This window comes from Panthera onca, chromosome A2 (genome assembly GCF_046562875.1).
Source record: "Panthera onca isolate mPanOnc1 chromosome A2, mPanOnc1 haplotype 2, whole genome shotgun sequence".
Classification (NCBI taxonomy): domain Eukaryota; kingdom Metazoa; phylum Chordata; class Mammalia; order Carnivora; family Felidae; genus Panthera; species Panthera onca.
The window spans coordinates 126889382-126913175 of record NC_138340.1 but is presented as its reverse complement, the minus strand read 5'-3'; the positions used below and the strand labels follow the sequence as shown (position 1 = coordinate 126913175).

At 42.7% G+C, this 23794-nt stretch overlaps 1 protein-coding gene across 7 annotated transcripts in view; it reads left to right on the top strand.

Moving 5' to 3' along the window:
- ELMO1 (engulfment and cell motility 1) overlaps positions 1 to 22903 on the top strand; it is a 545925-nt gene extending 523022 nt beyond the window's left edge. For all 7 annotated transcript variants that reach the window (XM_060633905.3, XM_060633903.3, XM_078440523.2 and 4 more), the window contains 3 exons: positions 5690 to 5772; positions 16260 to 16337; positions 21682 to 22903. In XM_060633905.3, the coding sequence (XP_060489888.2) occupies positions 5690 to 5772; positions 16260 to 16337; positions 21682 to 21882 (362 nt within the window). In that variant the 3' untranslated portion in view covers positions 21883 to 22903. The remainder of the gene's footprint in view (positions 1 to 5689; positions 5773 to 16259; positions 16338 to 21681) is intronic.
- Positions 22904 to 23794: the final 891 nt, after the last annotated feature.

The window sequence follows — 23794 nt, the reverse complement described above, 5'->3', positions numbered from 1 at the left end:
ACTAAATTAAATTAGCTTTATTAAAAACTCACAGCTTGGTCTTCATTTTCCTCTCTTTGCTGTTCACTGGTGAAAACTTACTGGCAAAACTTTGCTCGTGAACTTGGAACTGTCCAGGGGCCAGCAATTTGGAATCACTGCTACAGTGGCAAAATGAAGAGTTAATGGTGACTATTGCTCAAAGCAAGCAGAAGTTTTTTGGGTTTTTTTTTTATGTTTATGTATTTATTTTTGAGAGGGAGAAAGAGTGAGAAAGAGAGAGAGAGAAAGCTACGGAGGGACAGAGAGAGAAAGGGAGACAGAGAATCCCAGGTAAGCTCCACACTGTCAGCACAGAGCCCAGCATGGGGCTCAAACTCACCAAACTGTGAGATCCTGACCTGAGCTGAAATCAAGAGTTGGGATGCTTAACCAACTGAGCCACCCCAGCATCCTGCAACCAGTTCTACACATAGTCTGCCACAGTCTCATTCTTCACCTGACCACGAAATAGGGAAAGTGGTCTGGGGAAAACACACACACACACACACACACACACACACACACACACACTCAAACACATTTGCACACAGCATAATTCATTTTTTTTTCCCGCATGGACCAGTGAATCAGCTTTCCCACTCACTGGACATATTATTTATTCCCGTAGTTATAGGGATATAATCCACTTCTCAACCCACATATAGGCATTTGATTGGCATTGTTTACAGGTGTTATATGCAGCACCCCTATTCTAGCTGTTTCTGTTGCTTAGGAAACTGGTAGCCCAGCTCCTAGAGAAGGTCAAGGGGTGGACAGCTCCTGAACGTTGTAGGGGCAGTTCCTGGGCTTGGCCACAAGCTGATGCCCCTACCCCCAGCTCTACCAAGGCCTGCACCCCCAGGAGCCCAGGGTAAAAGTAACCGGATATAAACCAGGAGTGCCAATGCCAGAGAGAACCAGCTTGCCAGGGTGTTCACAGAGGAGCAAGGTTAGAGCTGCAGATCTCTAAACGGCTTTTGGTAGTGGCCGCAGAGTGATACTGGTCCTGGGAAAGGGTTACAATTGTCCGTTCTGACAATGGCTCCAAAACTCTAGTCTTACCTTACCTTACCTCACCTCTGCAGCCTTTGAAATCCAGTACTTCGGAGTTCAAAAGAGTTTCTCCATTAACAGTCTATCCATTGAAAAATAAACCAGGAATGCATACTTGTACAGGTGTATGCATGCAGGGGTGTGTGTGTGTGTGTGTGTGTGTGTGTGTTCTTGAGATTATATCTGTAGGCACATGTGAGCCAAGTAGGGGGTGTATTCACGTAAATAAGTAAAATGAACCTGGTATGTGCTCGAGATGAGAAGCCCCATCTTGGGAAACTAAAGTCTGCTGCTTCAGGCCTGGCACCTGGTTTGCCTTTAATTCCAATTCCATGGGCATTCTGCCCATCATCTTAGAGCCCTTAAAAGTCATAAACCTCATTCCACTAGAAAAATGAAATGTTCCTTTAATTAATTTCAAGTGCCTTGCTCTTGTCATGTACGATTGCCCTCTCTTGAGACCAAGGGGGAAATTGTCTTCCGCCCCTTGAGTTAATCAGTGCTGAATATTGAGATATTGATGAACCAAATAGTGTAATTGAATCTTCTTGATATAGAGAGTGCGAGTAAAGATTGAGGGCCTCTCCTTGGCTGTCTTCATCCCTGAAGGTTTAGGAAGTCTCTTCTCATATTACTTTTGTTTGGCAGGAGATATGGCCCTACATCTCTCCCGCTAAGTTTACAGGCTTGCATCACCCTCACCAGACACTAGACTCCTTTGCTTTCCAGCTGTGCCCCAGGCCCCTCAGTGCCTCCCTTTGAAAGAATCTAGGCCAGAGCTTCTCACCCCCACATCCAAGGGGCCAGAGAGAAGGCCCACTCCCTTGCACAAGGCGATTAAGCCTATTACAGAGGGTGGGAGGGGCAGCTGAGACAGCAAAACAGAGTGGGCAATTTGGGTCACTGAAGCACAGTGAATACTTCAGGTCCCTTGATCTATAGAGACAATTTAACTTTGATTATTGGTAATGAGAATAATCGCGGACAACATTTATTGAGTGCTTACTATATGCCAGGCACTATGCTAAGAGCTCTACATAAATTACCCTCTCACCAACCTGGAGAGGTAGACATCATTGCCCTTGTTTTACAGTTAAGGAAACAGAGGTACAGAAAACGTGGCCGGGAAACAGAACAGAGATCTGATTGCAGCCATCCAATTCCATGGCCCAGGCTTTTCCCCACTACCTGTGCTGCCTCTATTAGAAGCCAACAATGATCCTGGCTCCTGCAATAGGACTTAATTCTTGGAGCAACCATATGAGTAGCTGATGCCATAGTTTCCACATTGCAGATGAGGAAGGTTAGGCTCCAAGAACTTAAGCCCAAAGTGGTACAACCAATAGGTGGATCTAGAATTCAAAGCCAGTCTGATACCAAGGGCACAGCCCTTCCCACCACTCTGTGCTGCCAGGATAGAGATCAGATTCTTCATTGAACTGAACAGGGATAGGATCAGCCTGTCCCTCCTCTGAGCGTCACCACTCACCAGAGCGTCTATGGAGCTGTGTCTGCAGCAAGGGCTCATGGCTTACTACCTACTTCCTGGGGTGGTTTCTGCCTCAATGTGGCTCTCAGTGGTGAAAGCTAAAACTATGTTGGTGGCCATGTGTGCCTTTTCAATTGTATTTTTGTTTTGAATCACAATTACAGATCCTTCCACAGATATCAGCAGTTCAAGAGTTTCCTAGAGAGTCTGAAGTGATAACCACATCTGGGGCTCTGTTCAGCATGATTTGAGGATTCTGACAGCTTCCAAACGTAGGGAGTAGTCATGACCAAGCAAGGGAGGGTAGGGTAGAAGAAAAAACAGTCCTAACTCTGTCCTCCACTAACTATGTGACATTGTATAATTTATTTCCTCTCTTGAGGCCTCAGTCTTCCCATTTGTAAAATGGTCATATTGAATGAGATGATCTCAGTCCAGCTCAAACTGAGAAAAAAGGGCAGAAAGAAATGAGGCCATACCTCCAAGATTTAGAGTGGACTGTTGGGTGCCAGCAGGGACCCTTTTGATTCCCATATCTCTGGGCACCCTTTCTTTATGCTGCTCCCACATAAAAATGCCTAATGGAAACACTAGCCTGACTTTGAAGTAATCAGGCGCCCGCTCCTGCCTCCTCAGAGTGTAGATTCAAGAGACGTGAGTCTGATTCTGCTCATGGGAATAGAAAGGACGGCATTCTAGCCTTCTGATGCCTAATCTTCCAATGCATCTAGAGACAAACTATGCAAAGAGCAACCTTTAAAAGCCATGCTGTATTTTTAGAATTTTGTGTTTCCTCTTAGCCATAATCCTGTGAGTAATATAGCAGCTTGTCTCCTTGACAGGGGACAATGCATATAAAAAACAGAATATGTACTGCCACAAGCACAGTAGAAAAGTGCCTTTTCTTCCCCGAAGCCTCCTCATTAGAGATTCTGAAGACTACTCCCACTGTAGACCTTTGTGTTACTCTTGTCCCGTTCCATATGATGGCTTTTCAAAGCCAAAGGGTAACTTAGTATTTATAGATTGTAGAAACTCTTTCTAGTTCGTTGACCATGTTATATATGATACAACAAAAGACTCTCTGCACAGTAACTGTGACTCAAACCCCATCTGAAGCTTGAGAAGGCTTTTGACTTAGGATGTTAACTCTTTCACAAATTCACTTCAGTGGCGGGTTTTCAACTGAAAAGTAAACACGGAGTCGACCCAACTTCCCAGAGGGCCCAAATGTCCACTCCTGGGGTAGTGATTAGGCAACCCAATTGACCACTGAGGGGAACAGGGCTGATCACTGGTTATAAAAAATGGATCTCAGAAGAACTGAAGTCAGTGGTTGTGGTCAAAAGTAGGTCCGGGAATTATGGAGACTGTCTTTAGGAAGCTGCCAATTCAAAGGGGCCAAAGAGAGACAGGAAAGACATCCCAGGTAAAGGATTCTGCCAGTGAAGATAGGCTGCATTGCTGACTTATGCTGCGGGAACAAGTGACCCCCCCAGATCACAGTGGCTTATGACGCTAAGAGTATATTCTCATTCATGTTACGTGACTGACATGGGGTGTGAAAGTGCTGCCCCACATAGTCACTCAGGGACACAGGCCAGTGACTGCTCTGCCCTCCCACAGCGTGCCATCTGGATGGAATATATGGCTTGTTCAGTTTCTGAAGAGATTCTGGTGGACAGTGACTTTTTACTGCCTCTGTCTAGAAGAGACTGGCATGCCGTTGCCTCTCACATTTCACTGGCCAGACATAATCATGTGGCCCCACCTAACTGCGAAGGTTGCTGGGAAGTGTAATCTTCCATATATATGTCCAGAAAGGGAGGAAAGCCGGATACCACTCAGCACAAGTAATTTCTGCTGAAGGGATCTAGAATCAGGACTGCGGGATGAAGGAGCAGACATGGTGGGACAGATAGCAGGGAGTATATGCAGAGATTCCTGGAAGAGTTGATCAAAACCCCACTTTTCTCTGGGGCTAAAGAAAGCTCTCGGGGATATCGACAGATTTGAACAAAGTCTTAGGAATTTTAGGGTACCTGAAAAATGTTAGCTTTTTAAAAGGCCTTCCTGTTGTATCATTTTGATATTCTATATATTTCATAATTTTGTCTTCGTCTAAATCTCTCCCCCACAACCCAATTCCCCAATAAAAGCAGGGGAATTTTAATTATGAAATCTCTCATCATCTTCTCCATTAAGGGAGTCTAAGGCATTGGTTACTTGAAGTTTCTGCAGATCCTAAGTGGGCCTCTAGATTCACAGTCCCTTGTGGGACTACAAGATTAGGGATTGGAGAGGGACAGGTGACTTCACAGTTTTTTAAGCTATGGTTCCAAACCATCCTACTGCCTTCCCTCTCTCAGGTGATCTTGACAAAAGTTTGAAATGCACAAACCCGTCTTTTATCTTCCTCCGAGTCCTGAGTAAGACATGAGATAACATCATTTTATCTAACTGCATTATTCTCCAAGATAAATACCGGCTACCATCTCCCTATCAGAAAGGAATGTTCCCTTTATTTAATTGAGTTTACTTTCGTTGTCTGTAAAACAGAGATTAGAAAAATCTGTCTCCCAGAGTTGTGAGAATTAACAAGGTGGTAGAGAGTGAGGATTTGGAGAGTGACTCTTCAGATTCAGATCAATTTTTTGTGGTAAGGTTGCTTCTCCTCATTATCCAAAACTCAGAAGCTAATAGCTTCTCAGAAGCAAAGCACTCGGCATTGTTCCTAGCAAAAGGGGTCTTGCCTAATATCAGGATTAGCACCACTGGTATTATTATCATTATTATTACTACTGATTCTAGTACCATCACTTTTACATGACTATGATAGCTTTTCTTAGGTATTTGTTTCACAAATGGGTATTTGTTTCACAAATTCTGGTCGTGAACATAGACTTTTCTCCCCAGGGATGCTTTTTAGCAGACTATTTTCCTTTCTGTCCCTGGGACCCTGCCTGACTCCTCTTTCTCTTTTTGCCTCTTTTTTTATTTCCTCTTTCTGCGTAGTTTCTCAGAATGACAACTGTGCCCGCCGACTCAGTGCTCACTCCTGACTCTTTATTGACATCTCAGCTTTCACATGGTGTAGTTACTTTCATTTTCTCTTATGAATTGCAGTGCCGGTGGCAGATATCAAAGCGGTGGTGACGGGGAAGGACTGCCCTCATATGAAAGAGAAAGGTGCCCTTAAACAAAACAAGGTATGATTCCGAAATTATTGCAAATAGTTCTATCCACACCGTGCAGTCAGCAACTGTGGTGGGCCCAGCCCTGCTTTAGTAGCAATGCGTGTGTGCGTGTGCGCGCGTGTGTGCGCGTGCGTGTGCTATTGCACATCACTTATTCCGCCCTCCTTTGTCCTTTCCTAATGCTTTTACATCTCTCAGCCTTATGATTTCACTGATCACTTTCTTTTTTTCTTCATGTTCTTTTTTTTTTATTTGAATCCAAGTTAGTTCACATATGGTGTAATAATGATTTCAGGAATAGAATTTAGTGATTCATCACTTATGTATAACACCCAGTGCTCATCCCAACAAGTACCCTCCTTATTGCCCATCACCCATTTGGTTCACCCCCCCACCCAACACCCCTCCAGCCACCCTCAGTTTGTGCTCTGTATTTAAGAGTCTTATGATTTGCCTTCCTCTCTGTTTTTATATTATTTTTTCTGCCCTTTCCCTATGTTCATCTATTTTGTTTCTTAAATTTCACATATGAGTAAAATCATTTGATATTTGTCTTTCTCTGACTGACTTCACTTAGTATGCTACACTCTAGTTAGCATAATACACATCCATGTTACAAATGGCAAGGTTTTATTCTTTTTCATCGCCAAGTAATATTCCTGTGTGTGTGTGTGTGTGTGTGTGTGTGTGTGTACCACATTTTCTTTATCTATTCATTAGTTGATGGACATTTGGGCTCTTTCCATAATTTGGCTATTGTTGATAGTGCTGCTATAAACGTTGGGGTGCATATGCCCCTTCGAATCAGCACTCATGTATCCTTTAAATAATTACTGACTAGGGCGCCTGGGTGGCACAGTCGGTTGAGCATCCGACTTCGGCTCAGGTCGTGATCTCACAGCTCGTGAGTTTAAGCCCTGCGTCAGGCTCTATGCTGAAAGCTCAGAGCCTGCAGCCTGCTTCAGATTCTGTGCCTCCCTCTCTCTCTGCCCCAACCCACTCGCATTCTGTCTGTATCTCTCTCAAAAATAAATAAGCATCAAAAAAAATTTTTTTAATAAATAAATAAATACTTAGTAGTGCAATTGCTGGGTTGTAGGGTAGTTCTATTTTTAATTTTTCAAAGAACCTCATCACTTCGAATCCCCACCACCTCTTCCATTTTCTCACTTCCTGTCCCCTTCCAACTGCAGGAATTGTCCCTTATTGTTGTCACCCAGCCCTCTCTCAAGCCTTCTCCACTCATCCCCATCCATTCTCAGGGCCTCTCCTAACTTCTCCTTTATGTTCATGTTCTCCCTTCCCTGACTTCCTCCCCAACCTCTTTCATTTTCTTCTGCTGTCCTTACCTTCTTAGTATCTTCTCTGGAGTCTCTATGAAGCCTGGGAAAGGCAGAGACCAGATGATTCAAAATGTTTTAGAAAACTTAAGGGCCTGATAGCCTTCACCATCATGGAAAGTACTGTGAAATAACTGAAACCCATCTTAAAGGAGAAAACTTCCCCAAAGGTGAATACTGCTTAAATCTCCTTCATGTCACAATATTTTTCACCCTCCCCTCCTAGTTTACCAACCAACTGATCATCATAACAGACCATGTTCCATACTAGAGGGTGTGGGGAGGAGGCATTATCTGAAAAGATGGAAGAATTTCCTTTGCCCTCAGTTTGGAAGTATTTGCCCTTGGAAGGGCCATCAGGGAGCCAATTATTTGTTTCTCCCTCTCAGCATCTTGTAATACATAGTACCCATCCATGAACAAAATTATTCAGATTGATCTGGGTGCTCCAGCCACCTTGGCACCAAAAATACCACCCAGATCGATAGGTTTCTCCTTCATCGTCCATGTCTGTATCTAAGAGGAATGTAAAGCTTATACACATCTCCTTCTCAATCAGCGTTAAAGTGAACAATCTCTGCTTTGTAATTTCAAATGTTGTAAGACAAAGGGGAATCCAGGTCTGCATAGGATGACCCTGTCTATGGTTAAGGAAAAACAAAAGTGCTGTGAAAGTACTATATAGGAAGATAAAGGGGAGCAGATACAACTAAGAAGGCCGATGGCAAGATCATTGTTTTTTAAGTTACATAAGTATTACTCACCTCAACTCTATGTGAATTCCTTCTTTGTCAAGCCTGTCACAACACCATCATGCAATTCACTTGACTGACAAGCGTAATGACACGAGGGCATATGCCTAAGAGTCTGTGGGTCATCCGTTATACCGCATTTCTCTCTTCTTCATGATATTGGGAAACAGGGGTTGTACTTCTCATCAGATTTCAGAGGAGCATCCTTAACTTTACCAGCAAACTAACTATACCAGCCTTCACGGTCTGCCTCCTTTACCCACTGAGATGCAGAACACAGTCTCAGGGAGCACTGGCTCCACTTGGTCCCATGGTTATATAACACTTGCCGCTGAGCAGGAAACAATGAGGGGAAATTGACAGCAACAAGAGTTTATAACCCAGAGAAGACCAGGAGGGGTGTAGTTGCTGGCAAAACAGATTGCCAGGACTCATGGACTCTGAGTAGGGATAGAGAGAATTCTGTAAAATATGTGTGGAGAGATTGGTTTCAGTCCCAACATATAAAGTGCTTGGGAATTTTCACCCCTATCCTTATAGTAAGAAGAAATCGAATAAAGTGAAAATCCACAATTTTCTTGGACCTACCAGAGAACTGAGGTTGCAGGGCAAACCACCCCCCACCCCCAGAATCTGGAGAGTCCGGTGTATCCAAAGAATCACAGCCAGATGTGCTCACCAGGAGCAAAATGCACGAGTGCTATAAATTGTAGGATCAGTTAAGTGACAATTCTGATTAATTGCTTTAGGCTGAGTGAGGGCTAGTGTGAGAGGGAGGAACTTGGGGTTTCAGTCTTCTGGGGGTCATACTTTCATGAGCTTTACCTCCAGGAACCCTAGAGATTCTTGCAGGGAAGAACTGAGAAGGACCACTCCTCATGTCTCTGGTAGGGGAAAGGGAAGAGTAATCGTAAAATATGCCAGAGCCTTCTTCATAACAAAGCCCTTTTTCCTATCTAGGTGAAGATAGAGTTTCTCCCATTTTACCCCATTTTAGCCTTTCTGCCTCAACTGTGGAGTTGGGGGTAGGGGAGAAACAGTCAACAGCAGTCAGAGCCTCAAGGAAATTGATAGGAAACTCTGCAGCCAAGAAAAAGGGGAGGGGTATGAGGGGAAAGGGAAGGCTATGCAACTTGAGAAGGTGACAACCGCAAGATATAGAGCCCCTAAAAGATGAGAACTTAAGTGGGAAATTATAGAAAACTGTCCCTCACCCATGTCCTACCACCACACTAATAAGACTCCAAGATAATAATGTTGGATCAGGGCTGAAAGATCTTCAAGGCATAAACTCTCTCTGAGGAGGAGTACTTAGGGAACCCCAAGTCAGTAGGGGAGACAAAAACAGGGACATTACAGGAATTTGAATGTGGCACTTATCTATAGCAGATGTTAAACATATCTCAATTCCTTGCCAGATCAACATAAATCATCACTCTAAAGGTCTATGTATCTTACTTCCTATTACCTGACACAACATGTCTAGATCTCAACCAAAAAATTATAGTAATGCCACACAAAAAAAAAACAAAACAGCCCGAAGAAACAAAGCAATCATCATCAGAACCAGACTCCATTATAACACAGATGCTGGAATTATCAGACAGAATTTTAAAATAACTAGGTTGGGGGAGCCTGGGTGGCTTAGTTGGTTAAGCATCTAACTTCAGCTCAGGTCATGATCTCATGGTTCGTGAGTTTGAGCTCCATGTCAGGCTGACAGCTCAGAGCCTGGAGCCTATTTCAGAGTGTGTCTCCCTCTCTCTCTGTCTCTCTCTCTCTCTCTCTGTCCCTCCCCCACACATGCTCTGTATCTCCCTCTCTCAAAATTAAATAAACATTAAAAAAATTAAAATGACTAGGTTATAAGTGCCATAGGCTCTAATGGAAAAAGTAGACAACCTGAAAAAACTGATGGGTAATTTAAGCAAAGAGACGGAAACTCTAGAAATGAATCAAAAGGAAAGACTATCAGTAAAAACACTGTAACAGAAGTGAAGAATGCTTCTAATAGGTTTATCAATAGACTTGACATGACCAAGGAAACTATTAGTGGCTTAAAGATGAGTCAACAGAAACTTCTAACCTGAAACGTAAAGAGGAAAAAAATGAAAACATTAGAACCCCAAAGAACTGAGGGACAATTGCAAAAGGTATAACATATGTGTAATTAGAATACCAGAAGAAAAAGAATGGAGCAAAAGAAATATTGAAAGAATGGCTAATGCAATCCAAAATTATTGACAGACATAAAATCACAAATCCAGGAAGTTTAGAGGACACTAAGCAGGATAACTACTCAAAAACAAAAACAAAAACCACTTGGGCATGGAATATGCCAACTTCAGAAAACCAAAGACAAGGAACTGAAAGGAGAAATTCACAAATCCATGATTATATGGGGATTTCAACACCCCTCTGTCAGTAACTGATAGATGAAGCAGACAGAAAATCAGTAAAGATATTGATGACCAGAAGAGCACCATCAGTCAACTTGATCTAATTAACATTAGTAGAAAATCCATCTGACAACAGCAGACTACACATTCTTCTCTAGCTCACAAGAGACATTTCACCAAGATAGACCAGATTCTGGGCCATAAAATATATCCTAACAAATTTAAAAGAATAACAATCATACAGAGTATGTTCTCAGACCAGAGTAGAATTAAGCTAGAAATCAGTAACAGAAAGATAGCTGGAAAATCTCCCCAAATATTTGGAAGTTTAAGAACACACTTCTAAATAACGCATAGTTCAAAGAAATCTCAAGGGAAATTACAAAATAAACTAAATAGAAATAAAATATAACTTATCAAAATGTGTGGGATGGGGCAAAAGCAGTGCTTAGAGGGAAAATTATAACATTAAATGCATATATATTAGAAAAGAAGTAAGATTTAAAATCAATAAATTTTCTACCTTAGGAAACTGGAGAAAAGCAATATAAGCCTAAAGCAAACAGAAGAAAAGAAATAATTAATATTAGAGTAGAAATCAATGAAACTGAAAACAGTAGAGAAAATCAACAAAGGCAAAACTTGGTTTTTAGAAGAGATTAATAAAATTTATAAACTTCCAGCCTGACTAACCAAGAAAAAATGAGAAAAGACACAAGTTACCAATATCAAAACAGGTGTGGGGATGATGATCTCATTTGAGCGTATGATATGTGTGGGTGATGTGGCCTTCCTGTGTCAGACTCCTCTCCCCTTAGAGGAGATCAACAAAACAAACTGAGTAAATGGCGTTTTCCAATCTATTTTGGGTTTTGGTTTTTGGTTTTTTTGTCATGGAACTCATGGAAAATTGAATGGATGGATGGATGGATGGATGGATGGATGGATGGATGGATGGATAAATGGGGCCCAGTGCTATAAACACGTAGATAAATAGCCAGTAGAGGCTATTTCCTGGTATTCATTGGTCTAGATGTTCTGGTCACCACCAGCTCTTCCAGGCTACTTTGAGGGCTGAGACAGGCAGTATGTCTGCCAGCCTGGCTCTTTCATTGCATACACATGAAAATTGTTTGTCTTGCAACATCTATAGTGTTCATACACCCAGTTCATCAGGCAAAACATCAAAAGGCAAAGAGGAAACCGTGGGTTCTGAGAATTGCCTTCCTCAATCCCACACACCCACACCCCTTCTCCTAGTACTCCACAGGGCTGTTGCTCCCTACCTCTGGAACTTCTGGTAGAAAAGGGGAGACCTGCAGCTTAAAAGGAGACCTGACCAAAATGTGTCCACAAGAGATCTGTCAGTACATGGTAGAGGAAATAACTAAGGTGTGTTGCTGGCTCTTCAGACAGTTCTTCCAACTAGAGGGTAGGTTCTGACATTTCATGCCATGGGTCTTTTGGTTAGTTTAATCGCTGAGCAAGACAAACTGAGAATTAGGGTCCATAAGGGAGACACTTCATTAATAGCAATATATTGGTAACTGACAGGACTTCTCACTCATTCAACATCTGATATGTCAGGCACTGTCTAAGGTCCTGGGAATAGGAAAGGGAAAGGAACCAAACCTTTCCCTGAAGGCACAGGCACTTGTTCCTAGAGTCATTCACGCAGTCAGCATTGGATGCCAGTCAAGATGAGCTCTGAGCGTAAATAGTGAACATAGTCCCCAGAAGGAAGATCTGACCAGATATCACTGATATGGATAGGACTATCCTTGACATAGCAGAAGCTTCCCTCTCACCATGTCCTAGAATCCAGCTTTTATTTTTCCAATGTGATTCATGAACCTGAAATAAGAAGCAGATTATACTAGAAGCTAATGTTCTAGCATCAGCTTGAAAACCCTGGTATTAACCCAAAAGCCCTTTACTGAGATTTACTTTATTCATCATTCATACTCATCTGACATCGAGTATCTTCCTTGTACCATGCCAGTGCCAGGAGCTAGGAATTGAAAGATAAGCACAACCTGGCCCCTGGCCTTGGGTGTCTAGTAGGTATAAAATTTATGTGCCAACATGCAATTATAATCCAATATTGTCTATGCCCCAGAACCTTTAAATACAGGGAGAGTCTGGGAGACTTGAAAAAGGCTCCCGGAGGAAATGGTATCTGAGCTGAGTTTTGAAAAGGAATTGTTCAGGGGTAGAAGCAAGAGGAAGACTTTCTAGGAGGAGGAGAGAGTATGTGAAAAGGCACAGGGGCTTTCCAATATATGAAAGAATATCCTCTGATTGAGAGACATTGAATTTATAGTATAGGATTGATAGAGACAGAAGAAAATGGGTGGGAGAACTATTGGCTGATAATGCTAAGATAGATTGGGGCCAGAAAGTTACAGCTGCCTGAAGAAGGCAGTATCCTCTATTATTATGTACTACATGAATGAGTAATTTTTGCCTTCTAAAATAGAAACTCAAACTCATAGAGATATAGATGAGCAGCAGTGTGTTACAGCTATGAAATCTACTGCTATGCCTATGGCCAATTTTAGCACACACACACACGCCAAGTTGTACCCTATGTCTTTAATCAAAATGCTTTGCCCTCAAGACGACCTGGATACATGGTGGAGAACCAACACAGTTCAAGTGAATGCTGGGAAAGATCGCCAAATAAAGCATGTCACCCCAAAACAATAAAAGGAATGGCAGCCAACACTGGATACTGAAAATATGTTGTATCAAACTCTACTCTTGTGTTCAGTCCGTCCATCATTTGACCCCTGGAAAATGGCAATCCTTAAAACAAGGTGCCATCCATGCCCAGAATTTCTCTGAGCTCCCCTGACCTAGCATGCCTTATCACTGGTCTTAGGGCCCAGGAGTTGAGGATGGGGTCAGAGGCCCCAGGGCATGGGTTGGGGGGGAATCTTCAGTTTCTCCTGCCTCCCATATCCCCAGAATTCTCCCATCCCAGGACTTCCTTCACATGCTGAGAGATGTGAATTAATGGAATAGAAGATGAAAATAAGGAGCTCCTTAACATTGTTTTTCACTGAATTAAATCCACAGGGCATAAAAGACCTTAGGTTGTGAATAGCAAAGCCCCAGAGCATCAGATGTCTGAGTGCCATGGAGCATGATGAAACCCAAGAGGGGGACGTTCCCCAGACCCATGACCACGACTCTACCATCTCCTGGCACCTCTTTCCTCACAGACAGTTTGGACAGGTGGCAGCTTCTGGAGTGTTAGTCCGAGAGGTGGCATCGCTCCCAGCTCTGTAGCCTCTGTGCTTGAAGTGCTGAAGAGCTGACCTCCACCAACGACTCAATGACAACAAGCCAGAGACGTCAATAAAACTCATTACAGGCGATAGCAGCCTTTAATGCAGTCATGTGGTTCCGAGAATTAATTCCTCCCACCCCTCCTAGGCAGCTTTAGTGAAATGAAAGTGGGGATTGACATCGTCACGAATTTCCCATTTCCTGCCTGTGTTTATCAGGAATCTAGGTCATGACAGCTCAGTTCATTCACTCACGTCCTCACTGGTTTATGCCTTAGGAGGGCAGAGCCTGAAGTTTGCAGGCCCCCTCCTTTCTCTTCCTTCTCTGTGCCTCTGCAGAACAGATGGTGTCACAAGGACAACCACACTGACACTCTGGCCTCAAGTGACTTTAGCACCTAGTCAAGCGGCTGCTTCTGGGCCCTGGTGGTGTTCACACTGGCTGTCGTTTGCAAGGGGATGATTCACGTGACTGCCCTCAGCAGAGGACCGGTTGTCCAGCATCCACCCAGAAATCTGTTTGTGAATTTCACCTTTTTCCAGTGACCTCTGAAGCTCACCTAGGGCGGCTGCCAGGCTGCCATATACTGACTGGTCGTTCACAAGCAAAGCCTATCCTCCCCTTTCTATCCAATCGCTCAAGCATGAGTCAGAGGGTTTTCCTGAATGTTACTAAAATTTGTAAAAAATCATTTATATCAATGTTCCTAATCTAAGAACAATTTTTTCATGAATATATGAGATCAGAGCTTATATTTTATTGAAAAAAAAGTTTTAAGCTTTTTTGAAAGAGAAAATAATCCCAGCATCTTAACATGATTTTCATTTCACATAATTTGCCTCCAGTCTCTGTTCACAGGTAGACATTGTTCATTATTGTGATCAGCATGTAAATAACATTCATTTTTCTTGATTTTTGTCACATCAGATCAGTTCTTCATAATTATCATACTGAATGGCTGGCTGAATATACTTCTCTGCTCATTTGTGGTGTCTTAACTTGTTTACCCAAAGTGGGGAGGACATTTATTTGGTTCTCATATTATTATAGGTAATAATGTATACAGTTTTTGCTTGGTTTTGAGAATTTTAGGAATAATCCCAGGAATGAGATCCCCGGTTCTTGATAAGGATTGCCTGAATGGTTTTTTTAAAAAGATAACACCAATTTATGATATCACTAGTAGGGCTCATGACAAACTAAAAGACCCAAGGGAGATGCCAAACTTAGTGGAAAAAATATTTTTGTTTCGTTTGGTGAGCTCTTTTTTGTTTCATTTTAATATTATTGACCTTCACTGGGCAGACCTGAATGGGAGCCTGAGAGAGAAGAAAGGAAAATGGGGATGGGGTAGTTTTACAGAAGCTCCCATTCTTGACTTGGCATTCTTTCCTTCACTTGCTCCTACTTCAGGCAGGGTGAGGAGGCCGAAAGAGTGTGAGATACTGGTAGGTCTGGGCTCAGAACAAGAGCTGTTCCTTCTTCATGAGTCAGATACAGACAAACCTCACGAGAGCCCAAATAGCCGGATGGTTGACTTTGTCAGGAGAGGCATCCAGCTAATGCTAAGCCTTCAGAATTCACTTGACAAGAACTCTTTAACCCATTTGAAATTCTGAAATCTGGTGGTGTTGACCTCATCTAGACAGATGAGGTCCATCTTCTTTCTGGGGCATTCTCGCTGTGCATGAGTGGCCAAAGGCAAATCCTCTGATAGATGTTAGGCAGAGAGTGATGTGGAAAGATATGTCCTCCTGAGAAATTATGCAATATCTGTGTGTTATAACAATGTAGAGCACCAATGTGGATACACTTGGCCCTTCTCCAGATTAGGAGCTGGTAGGGTGTTGAGATGTGCCATGACTGTCATCTTGCAAAGATTGTATCCTGCTGACTGCTCAAACTAGTAGAATAATCATTGTGCCCAATACTGTACAGCACATAGAATTAAATTCTTAAGACATACATATATATTAGACATGACAGTGTCTCGGCCAAGGTCATACAGCTACAATGAAATGGCAGTGGTGTTTAGTCCTTGGCCCTTTGTTCTGACTCATAGCCTGCACTCAACAGGCACTCACCAATGAAGGAACCCGGGCATTCTGACACTGGGCCCTTGCTTCTCCTTTATACTCTGCAGCCTCTTTGGATAAAATTTAAGTTTCGTGTGGCCTTTGCTCTACAGTAGCTTAAGGAACAAAGGGCCTAAAGATAATGAGTTCACCCACAAGCCTCATGGGCTCCCATGTAGCTTTCATGTTTTAGGAAGCTCAGACCCACGTGGACATCTGTGTATTTGGGGTAATCAACGATAGAGCAGCCCTTAATCTGCTGGTTAGGGAAGAGTTTACTATTTCTCAAGGCCTCCCTGGACCTGGAAAGGAGATGCTGAAGAAAGAAGAGTGGCATGGCTTTGGGGCTATATGGCTTTGGACAGTCATTTAACTTCTCCAAGCCCCTGCCATAAAAGAGAAATGATCACACTTGTGCAAGGATTATCTTGAGAATTAAACGAGATGGTTCATGCAGACTTCCCCTGAATAGAAGGAAAGTGTTGTGAACCTTGGGAAAAAAGGATGCTCCTTCCCCCCATCAGCCTCACTGACAAGCCCCTCTTGTGTGGGCTTATTCCACGTTCAGTCCGCAACCATTTGTAACTGTGGAACGAATGTACCCATTCTTAACGTGGTACTTTCTCTCATCCCTTGCAGGAGGTGCTTGAACTTGCTTTCTCGATCTTGTATGACTCAAACTGCCAGCTGAACTTCATAGCTCCTGACAAACACGAGGTAAGGGTCTCAGTGGGGTTAATTTGTGAGAGAGTGTCACATTTTCTCTAGAAGAGCAAGCAGGAGAGAAATATGGGAAATAAATTTCATTTTAAAAAAAAGCCTGCCTGAGAAAAATCATGAACAAAGGAACATCTTGTTGATTTGGAATAGAATGGAGACTTCTTTAAAAACTGCCCATTATAACCAATTCAACCTCTTACTAGCTCGACCAGTAGTTCATGGTAAAGAAAAAGAATGTATAAATGCTTCATACTCAGCAAGGACATAATTGTCAATTTGAAGAAGAATCAGCTCTGGTCAAGTGCTGGTTTTCACTGAGTATTTAATTTTTAGTCAGGATCTTCCCAAGATAAACGTGTCTCTCTTCTTTAAAACATTTGATGAAGTAGGTTTTCTACCATGTTTCTTTAAGTTATTTTAAGAGTTTTGGGCTGTCTCTGCTGTTGGAATTTTATTTTTGAGATGATTTTATTCCTTTTTGACATCTTGTTATATGTATAATTTGTTTCTCTTCTTGAAGCACGCTGTCAGCTATATTTAAAATATTTAGCATAGATCTAGGAAAATGTATTTGTAAGGTGAAATAGCAGCTATGGTTGATTTAACTTGTTCTCTTGTAAACCAGAGCCCAATATTATGTTTGAAACTCTTATTTTTAGATGATACCATTCAAATTTTTGTTTTACATGTGGTTGCATAAACAGCTTTTAGAAAGGAAGGGAACATTTTAATGGAACCTGACTTTTGTTTCCCATCTCCCCTAGGAGACTCTGCTCATTTAGAAGTTATTCAGTATCTAGTTTTCACTGGTTTAAAGCTTTTGCATAAAATTGTACATCCCAAAGAGAGAGGAAAGATTAGATGCAAATCCTGCATTTAGAATGGTGCTTAAATGTAATTCTGTGTTACTTGACATTTAGTTTGCAAAAGGGTATGACTTTGTCTTCATCTTTCTGAAAATAGATACTGTGTCCTACCATTTCTCTTTTTAAACAAAATTGTGGTTATTCACAGGCCACCATATTTAAGACATATACAGCTTATACATAGTAGTATAGAAAACTGCTTTAAAATGTAGAAATGTGGATGTTATTTAAATCTCTGCAAGGCTGTTTTCTCCAGCTTGCATTAATTCCAGATAAGGATAAATGTTCTGAGACTGCCAAATTTTATTTGTAACTGCCACATTTTATTGACATAGTGAGGAGAAAAATGCCATACACTTGTGAATACTTTTGCTGTCTTCAAATCTCTTTCATATGTATTACCTCATTTTATTTGCATCCTTGGTCAATAAAACAGAACATTCTATTACAGGTATCTTCATTTACCACATAAGGAGAGTGGCCTCCCAAAATCGAATACCTCAGCATTAGTAAAGATTGTAGTACTTACAACCAGTGTGGATTGCCCTGTGCCAGGCATCCTCTGTACTTCCCCTCACTTAATCTTCACATACCTCTGAAAGAAACAAACTGTGATTATGCCCATTCGATAAAGGAGGGAAATGAGTCACAAAGAGGTTAAGAAAGTTGTCCAGAGTCAAGCAAGTAGTACATAACAGAGCCAGAATTTAAACCACAGGACCCTTGCTCCAGAAACCCCGTCTCCCTGGCCCCTGCACTGTGTAGCCAGGAAGGCGGAGAGCAGGACCTGAACTCAGCTTCCTGCCACTGCCTGTCACCAAGTGTCAGCAGTTAATCAACTCGGGGCCAATCTGGTCTCCCCTGTACCTCCACCCACACCCAATTGGCCCCTCCAGAGTCCTATCAAAGTAAATCCAATTATAGTGTTTATTTGCAAATATTCCTGTGTGCATCTCTGAAAATAGCATCCATTTGGAAACCTAACTACAATACCACTATTACACCTGACTTTTTTAGACATTTTGATACTACCATCTGTAGTCGGTTTTCAGATTTCTCCACTTGCCTCGTGTGTGTATGTGTGTGTGTGAGTGTGTGTGTGTTTCTTTTATACTTTGTTCCGATCAGAATCCAAATAAGGTCCATGCACAGAAATTGATTAACTTGTTTCTTCAGTTTCTTTGAATCTGTAGGTTCCTCTCTTTCTCTCTATCTCCCTGTCTTATGAGCATCTGCTTTTGCTTTTTTTTTTTTCCTTTGCAATTTATTCATTGAAAAAAACAAGTCATCTGTCTGGTAACCTTGCTGAGAGTCTAGATTTTGCTTTATTATAAGTATGTGTATTAGTTTGCTGTGGTCACTGTTGCAAAAAATTACCACAAATTTAGTGGCTTAAAACAACATAAATGTGTTACCTTACAATTCTGGAGGTCAGAAGATGCACGTCTTTGGGGGCTAAAATCAAAGTATTGGCAGGCCTGAATTCCTTTATGGAGGGTCTAGGGGAAAATCTGCTTCCTTGCCCTTTCCACTTTGGGAGGCCACCAGCATTCCTTAGCCACGGCCTCCATTTGTCCACGGAGGTTGAGTCTCCACAGCACTTCATTCCAACCTCCTCCTTCTCTGTAGTCAGAACTCCCTCTCTCACTCACTCCTGTTCTGTTTCCCTCTTCCATGTTTTAAGGACCCTTGTGATTACATTAGGCCCACCTGGACAATCTCAGATAACCTTTCTACTTGAAGATCAGCTGATTAGCAATTTTAATCCCCTTTGCTGTGTACCCCAACATCCTCACAGGCTCCAGGGATTAGGACATGGTTGCCCTTAAAAGGAGAGTTTATTCTGCCTACTGCAACCTGCACTGTTACTTCTCATGTTTATCTGTCTCCTGTGTTTCCTGTTCGGTGATAGTTAGAGGATTAATCTAATTCAGGCACAACTTTAAGCAACAGTGGTGTTGTATTTGGTTGTCTATCTTTCGGAGATGTTAGCAGCCATTGATGATTATTGCCTAGATCCTTGGACCCATTAGACATTGGAAAAGGTTAATATCTCAATTCTATCATTCCCTTCTCATTTATTAGCAGGAAACTGGCCCCATATTTGAGGTAATACAATTTATATATAATAGGCAGGATAAATACTTGATTCCTGTTATTAGTCTTCAAAATAATTCCTTATCTTCCAAATGAGAACAATGAAGTGTTTTGGCGTTTGAGCATCATTATAAAGTAATGGATGTAAACATATCAGTGTTTTAATAGGTTGCAGTTATTATCATTATCAATGTCCAAATTATCCTATCTAGAGAAAGTTGGAGCACCTTCTGGTTGACTTCTGTGTCCAATTGACATGACCCCAGATGTCTTTGACAACTTTTCAGTCATTTTGCTATGACAAAATATTCCAGGCTCCTCTTGCATGTTTTCTGCTTTCTCTCTTTGGAGTCTTGGTCCCTTTTTGGTAGAAAATGGTATTTAGCAACCAGAATCTGGGCATTAGGTGTGCTTACTATTACTTGGTCCATCATTATTTTTAGGTCTTTTTATGGGCAAAGCTAAGAGCTATGGTGTTTTTTAAAAGACAAAATACATTGTAAGTTCATCTTGATACTTCAAACTCAGATTCTGTACTACAGAGTTTTTATTTATTGGTTGATGTACTTTTTAATGAAATTTTCTGTGCCAGCTCCTTCTCAAAAGAAAGGCGCCACAGAAGTATTCCTGTGGGTTACATTAATCTGTACTAGGAAGCTAGCCAGGACTGGCATGGCTGTACAAAAAGCAGTAATCCCAGCACTTAGGGATTTACAATGAAACAGCGTTCGAGCTGGAAGGGGCCTTAGAGAGCATGGAGTTCAGTGGTACCAGTATCTGGAGGTATATCAGAATTCACTGGAAGTTTTTCTGAATAAAATTTACTTACCCAAGATATGCAAGTTCATGATCTCCAGGGTAGGACCTTAGAATCTATTTTTATCAAAGCTATTTATGTGGAAATGGATGTTAAGATGAGTTCAGAATCTATCTAAGGTATTACTGAGGACATTAATACTTCCAGAGATCTCTTAGCGCTCAACTGGTATTTAGATGGGTTAAATGCTTTGGCAGAGCTCACATAGCCAAGGCAAAGTTCTACAGTTCAGGGCTGCACTACTAAGACATACAACCTCATAATACAGCCACGGTGCTTCTCCTCAGCTGAGAAAGTAGTGCCATCGGTGGGCACCATGGTGAGACTTCCATATCACTGTGACTTAAGGTTTGTAAAGTCCTTGCAGTCTTGTAGTACCTTTTATGTTGAGATATGTTATATTCCTCACCACAGCCCAGGTAACCACACTGCAAAGGACAAGCTAAGTATGGTCTGGAATTGTCACTTGACTGAGTGAGGGCAGGACAAAGGGGAATCTAGAGCATGTTCTAGAAGGAAGACTAGTCTGACAGTAGGAGCAGAGCAATTGGTATCACAGAGATCCTCCATAGGACTAGAATATCCTAAAAGGTGAGAAGAACACAGCATCCAGAATGCAGGCGGTTTTCTCAGATTCTGGCAGCAGAAGCTAGTCCTTCCACCAGGTATCATGGCTCTAATACCATGTCCCCAACTTACAGCCCCTGGGAGGGAAGCTGACAAGAACAAAGCAGGTCCTCAGATAAACAAGGTACAGTTTCTTCCCTCAAGGAGTTCACAGTCAACTGGAGAAACAAAGAGCATGGTTCCTTTTAATGAGAAAGGAAGAATAAAATTCTTAGTTCGGTGCTCTGGAGGGCCTTCCCAGAAAAGCCATGTCCCCAGGAACCAGGCTTCAGAGATATGGAGGAGAAAAGCTCTGGAAACTGACGACTCAGGCAGAAGAGACAGACAGCCAACCCACCTCCCATGAAAATCACCCAATAATTTTAGCCATTTTGTCCACCAGACATTGGGCAGCGCTTTTGCTGAGAAATGCAAAGGTGGGACTACCTTTGGCTCCAGGGCAGGTGTGGACTGTCATAGTGAGTGTTAGGAACCACGTAGGAGAGGCAGAGATTAGCCACTAGACTAGGAACCATGCTTGTAGTCAGGAAAGAAGCAAGCTCAATGTAATGCCGAGCGCAGTAGTGTTGGAATATATTGTACCAAAAGCTTAAAATCAGACTCACTGGTGGGATGTTAGAGACGTCATGTTGCAAAGTCATGCAGATCCGAAATCCTCCTGCTATTATGTAAGAAGGCATTATTTGCATGGAAGCATACAGACACTAGAGTCAGATTGCCTGGGTTCGAATCCCACTACCTGCTACCAAGTTACTCAGCCTCTCAGGGCCTTGGTTCCCTTGACTGCAAAACAGAGATGATAACAGAAGTGTCAACTCTATGAAATGATGATCTAGGCAAAGCACCTTCTCCAGTTGAATAATCAGTGTTAACCATTGTTACCACACTTGTGATTGTCATCAGTAGTTACACTTGTCGCCTCCTTTTCCACCAGTACTGTATCTGGATAGATGGGCTGAATGCGCTGCTGGGGAAAGACATGATGAGTGAGCTGACCCGGAATGACTTGGACACCCTGCTCAGCATGGAAATCAAGCTCCGCCTCCTCGACCTGGAAAACATTCAGATCCCCGACGCACCTCCACCCATCCCCAAGGAACCCAGCAACTATGACTTCGTCTATGACTGTAACTGAAGTGGCCGGGCCCAGAAGCACCCCCTCCATAACTGGAAAATCTAGCTAATGGGAGAGAAGAATGAAAACACACCCACGCCTTGGAACCCTCTCGCGGTCAAGAGAAGCTGTGGGTCAACACTTTCTTTGGCCTCGCCTCTAGCCCCAGCGTTCTTCTTCCCCTACCTGGCATCCTGCTCACTGCCCTGATTCTGTTTCTAGACTCCATTGCTTTAGGTCACTTCCCATGCTACAGTCTACTGGTGGGAGCAGAGCAAAACCCACCGCCAGTAAGAGATCCAAAGGGCCCTTCCGTCCTATCCCCCAGCAGGCACATCCTCTCTCCCCGGAATGTGCAAGCCGGCAGCTCCAGACTGCCCCCAAACCTGCCCGCCAGACGGAAGGGAGTGCCCCAGTGCTTGCGTCTGGAAGAAACAGCCTAGCTTCTCGAGAAGACCAAACACCACCTCCTCGTTCCCTTTCTCTCTAGAGTCCGCTCACACCACCAGTTCCAGGTGAATGGAAATCAGCTTCCAAATCCCTTCCCTCCTCCGTCCAGGCCTTTGCCTCGTGCTGTTCCTCTCTGGTCCCAAGAGCAGCAGCAGCAGCCTCGTCCTAGCTTTCGCCAGCACCGGGTCTCCCGGACACAGTCCCAGGTCCCATGCCCACTTCACATCTGCACTGTGACTGTGACCTACCTTCCTTCCTCGCCAGCTAGTCTTGGGTGTCCTCTCTCTGCCCCAGCCCACACCTGCCTTCTTCATGCCTCACACCCTTCCGGCCCCTTCGCTGAAAGCACAAATGGTGAAATTAGTTGTCGTCCCCATCTCTAATATACTAAACCTAATGCCTCTGTGGCAGGCGGCCCCTGTCTAAAGGTTTGGTGTTACCTTGTGCTGGGGGTTCTGCTGCAAACAGGCTCCACGGGATGGTCAAGCTGTCAGACATCCAAGTTTACATCACTGTAATTATTACAAGTATTGACAATTTGCAAGGGTTTGGGGTTGTTGTTTGGTTTTTTTTTTTTTTTTTGCTTTGTTTTTGTACAAAAGAGTCTAACATTTTTTTGCCAAACAGATATATATTTAATGAAAAGAAGAGATACATAAATGTGTGTACTTTCAAGGTTTTTTTTAATTATTATTTTAATCCTAAACATCTTCCTGAGAATAACATTCCCTTACACATGCTGTGGAATAAAATTAATTGTGATGAGTTGGGGAGCCTGTGTTTTGATTTGGTAACTTAGGTGCTTGCTACTCGGTCATAAGCTTCACTCGTGAGCTTGTCAGAAATGTGGCATCTTTGGCCCCACCCCAGCCCTCAGAATCAGGTGATTCACGTCCCCCACTGGCTGAGGGGACTTAACCACTGCTATGTCACCATAGACTCTGAGCATCAATAAGGAATGTTATTTCTAAGAAGATCATCTCAACTGATAGAGAAAATCAGACCCACTATGTGAAAATATGGCTATTTATGTTACACTGTTGCCTCCTGACCAGGACTTTTCCTCTTTTATTTTTTTCTTCCTTACCATTGTATAATGTATAGAACTGGCCAAATTCAACACATCATACTTTGAGGGAGCACATTTAGCTATGAAAAAGAATGCAAACCCATGGACCGGAAATAAATTAAGTCAAAACTAAATAAGCCTAACTATGAGTTAATAAGATATGGGTCAGAGCCCAGCAAAGGATTTTTCTGAGGTCAGTTTCCACTGGAGGTGTATCTGGATCATAAACTCCGAGGGCCGGAAGGGATGTCAGAAAGGTCCAAGCGTGCAAATTAAGCATGGTTGCAGCACAAGTCACTCTGGGCTTGCTGCAGAAGTGTTAGATGCCTTCAGGTCACTGCTCTTTACCATCATCAAGATGTGCAATTACAGACTGACTTGAGTTGAGATGACATGGTCCAGAGCCCTCCATAA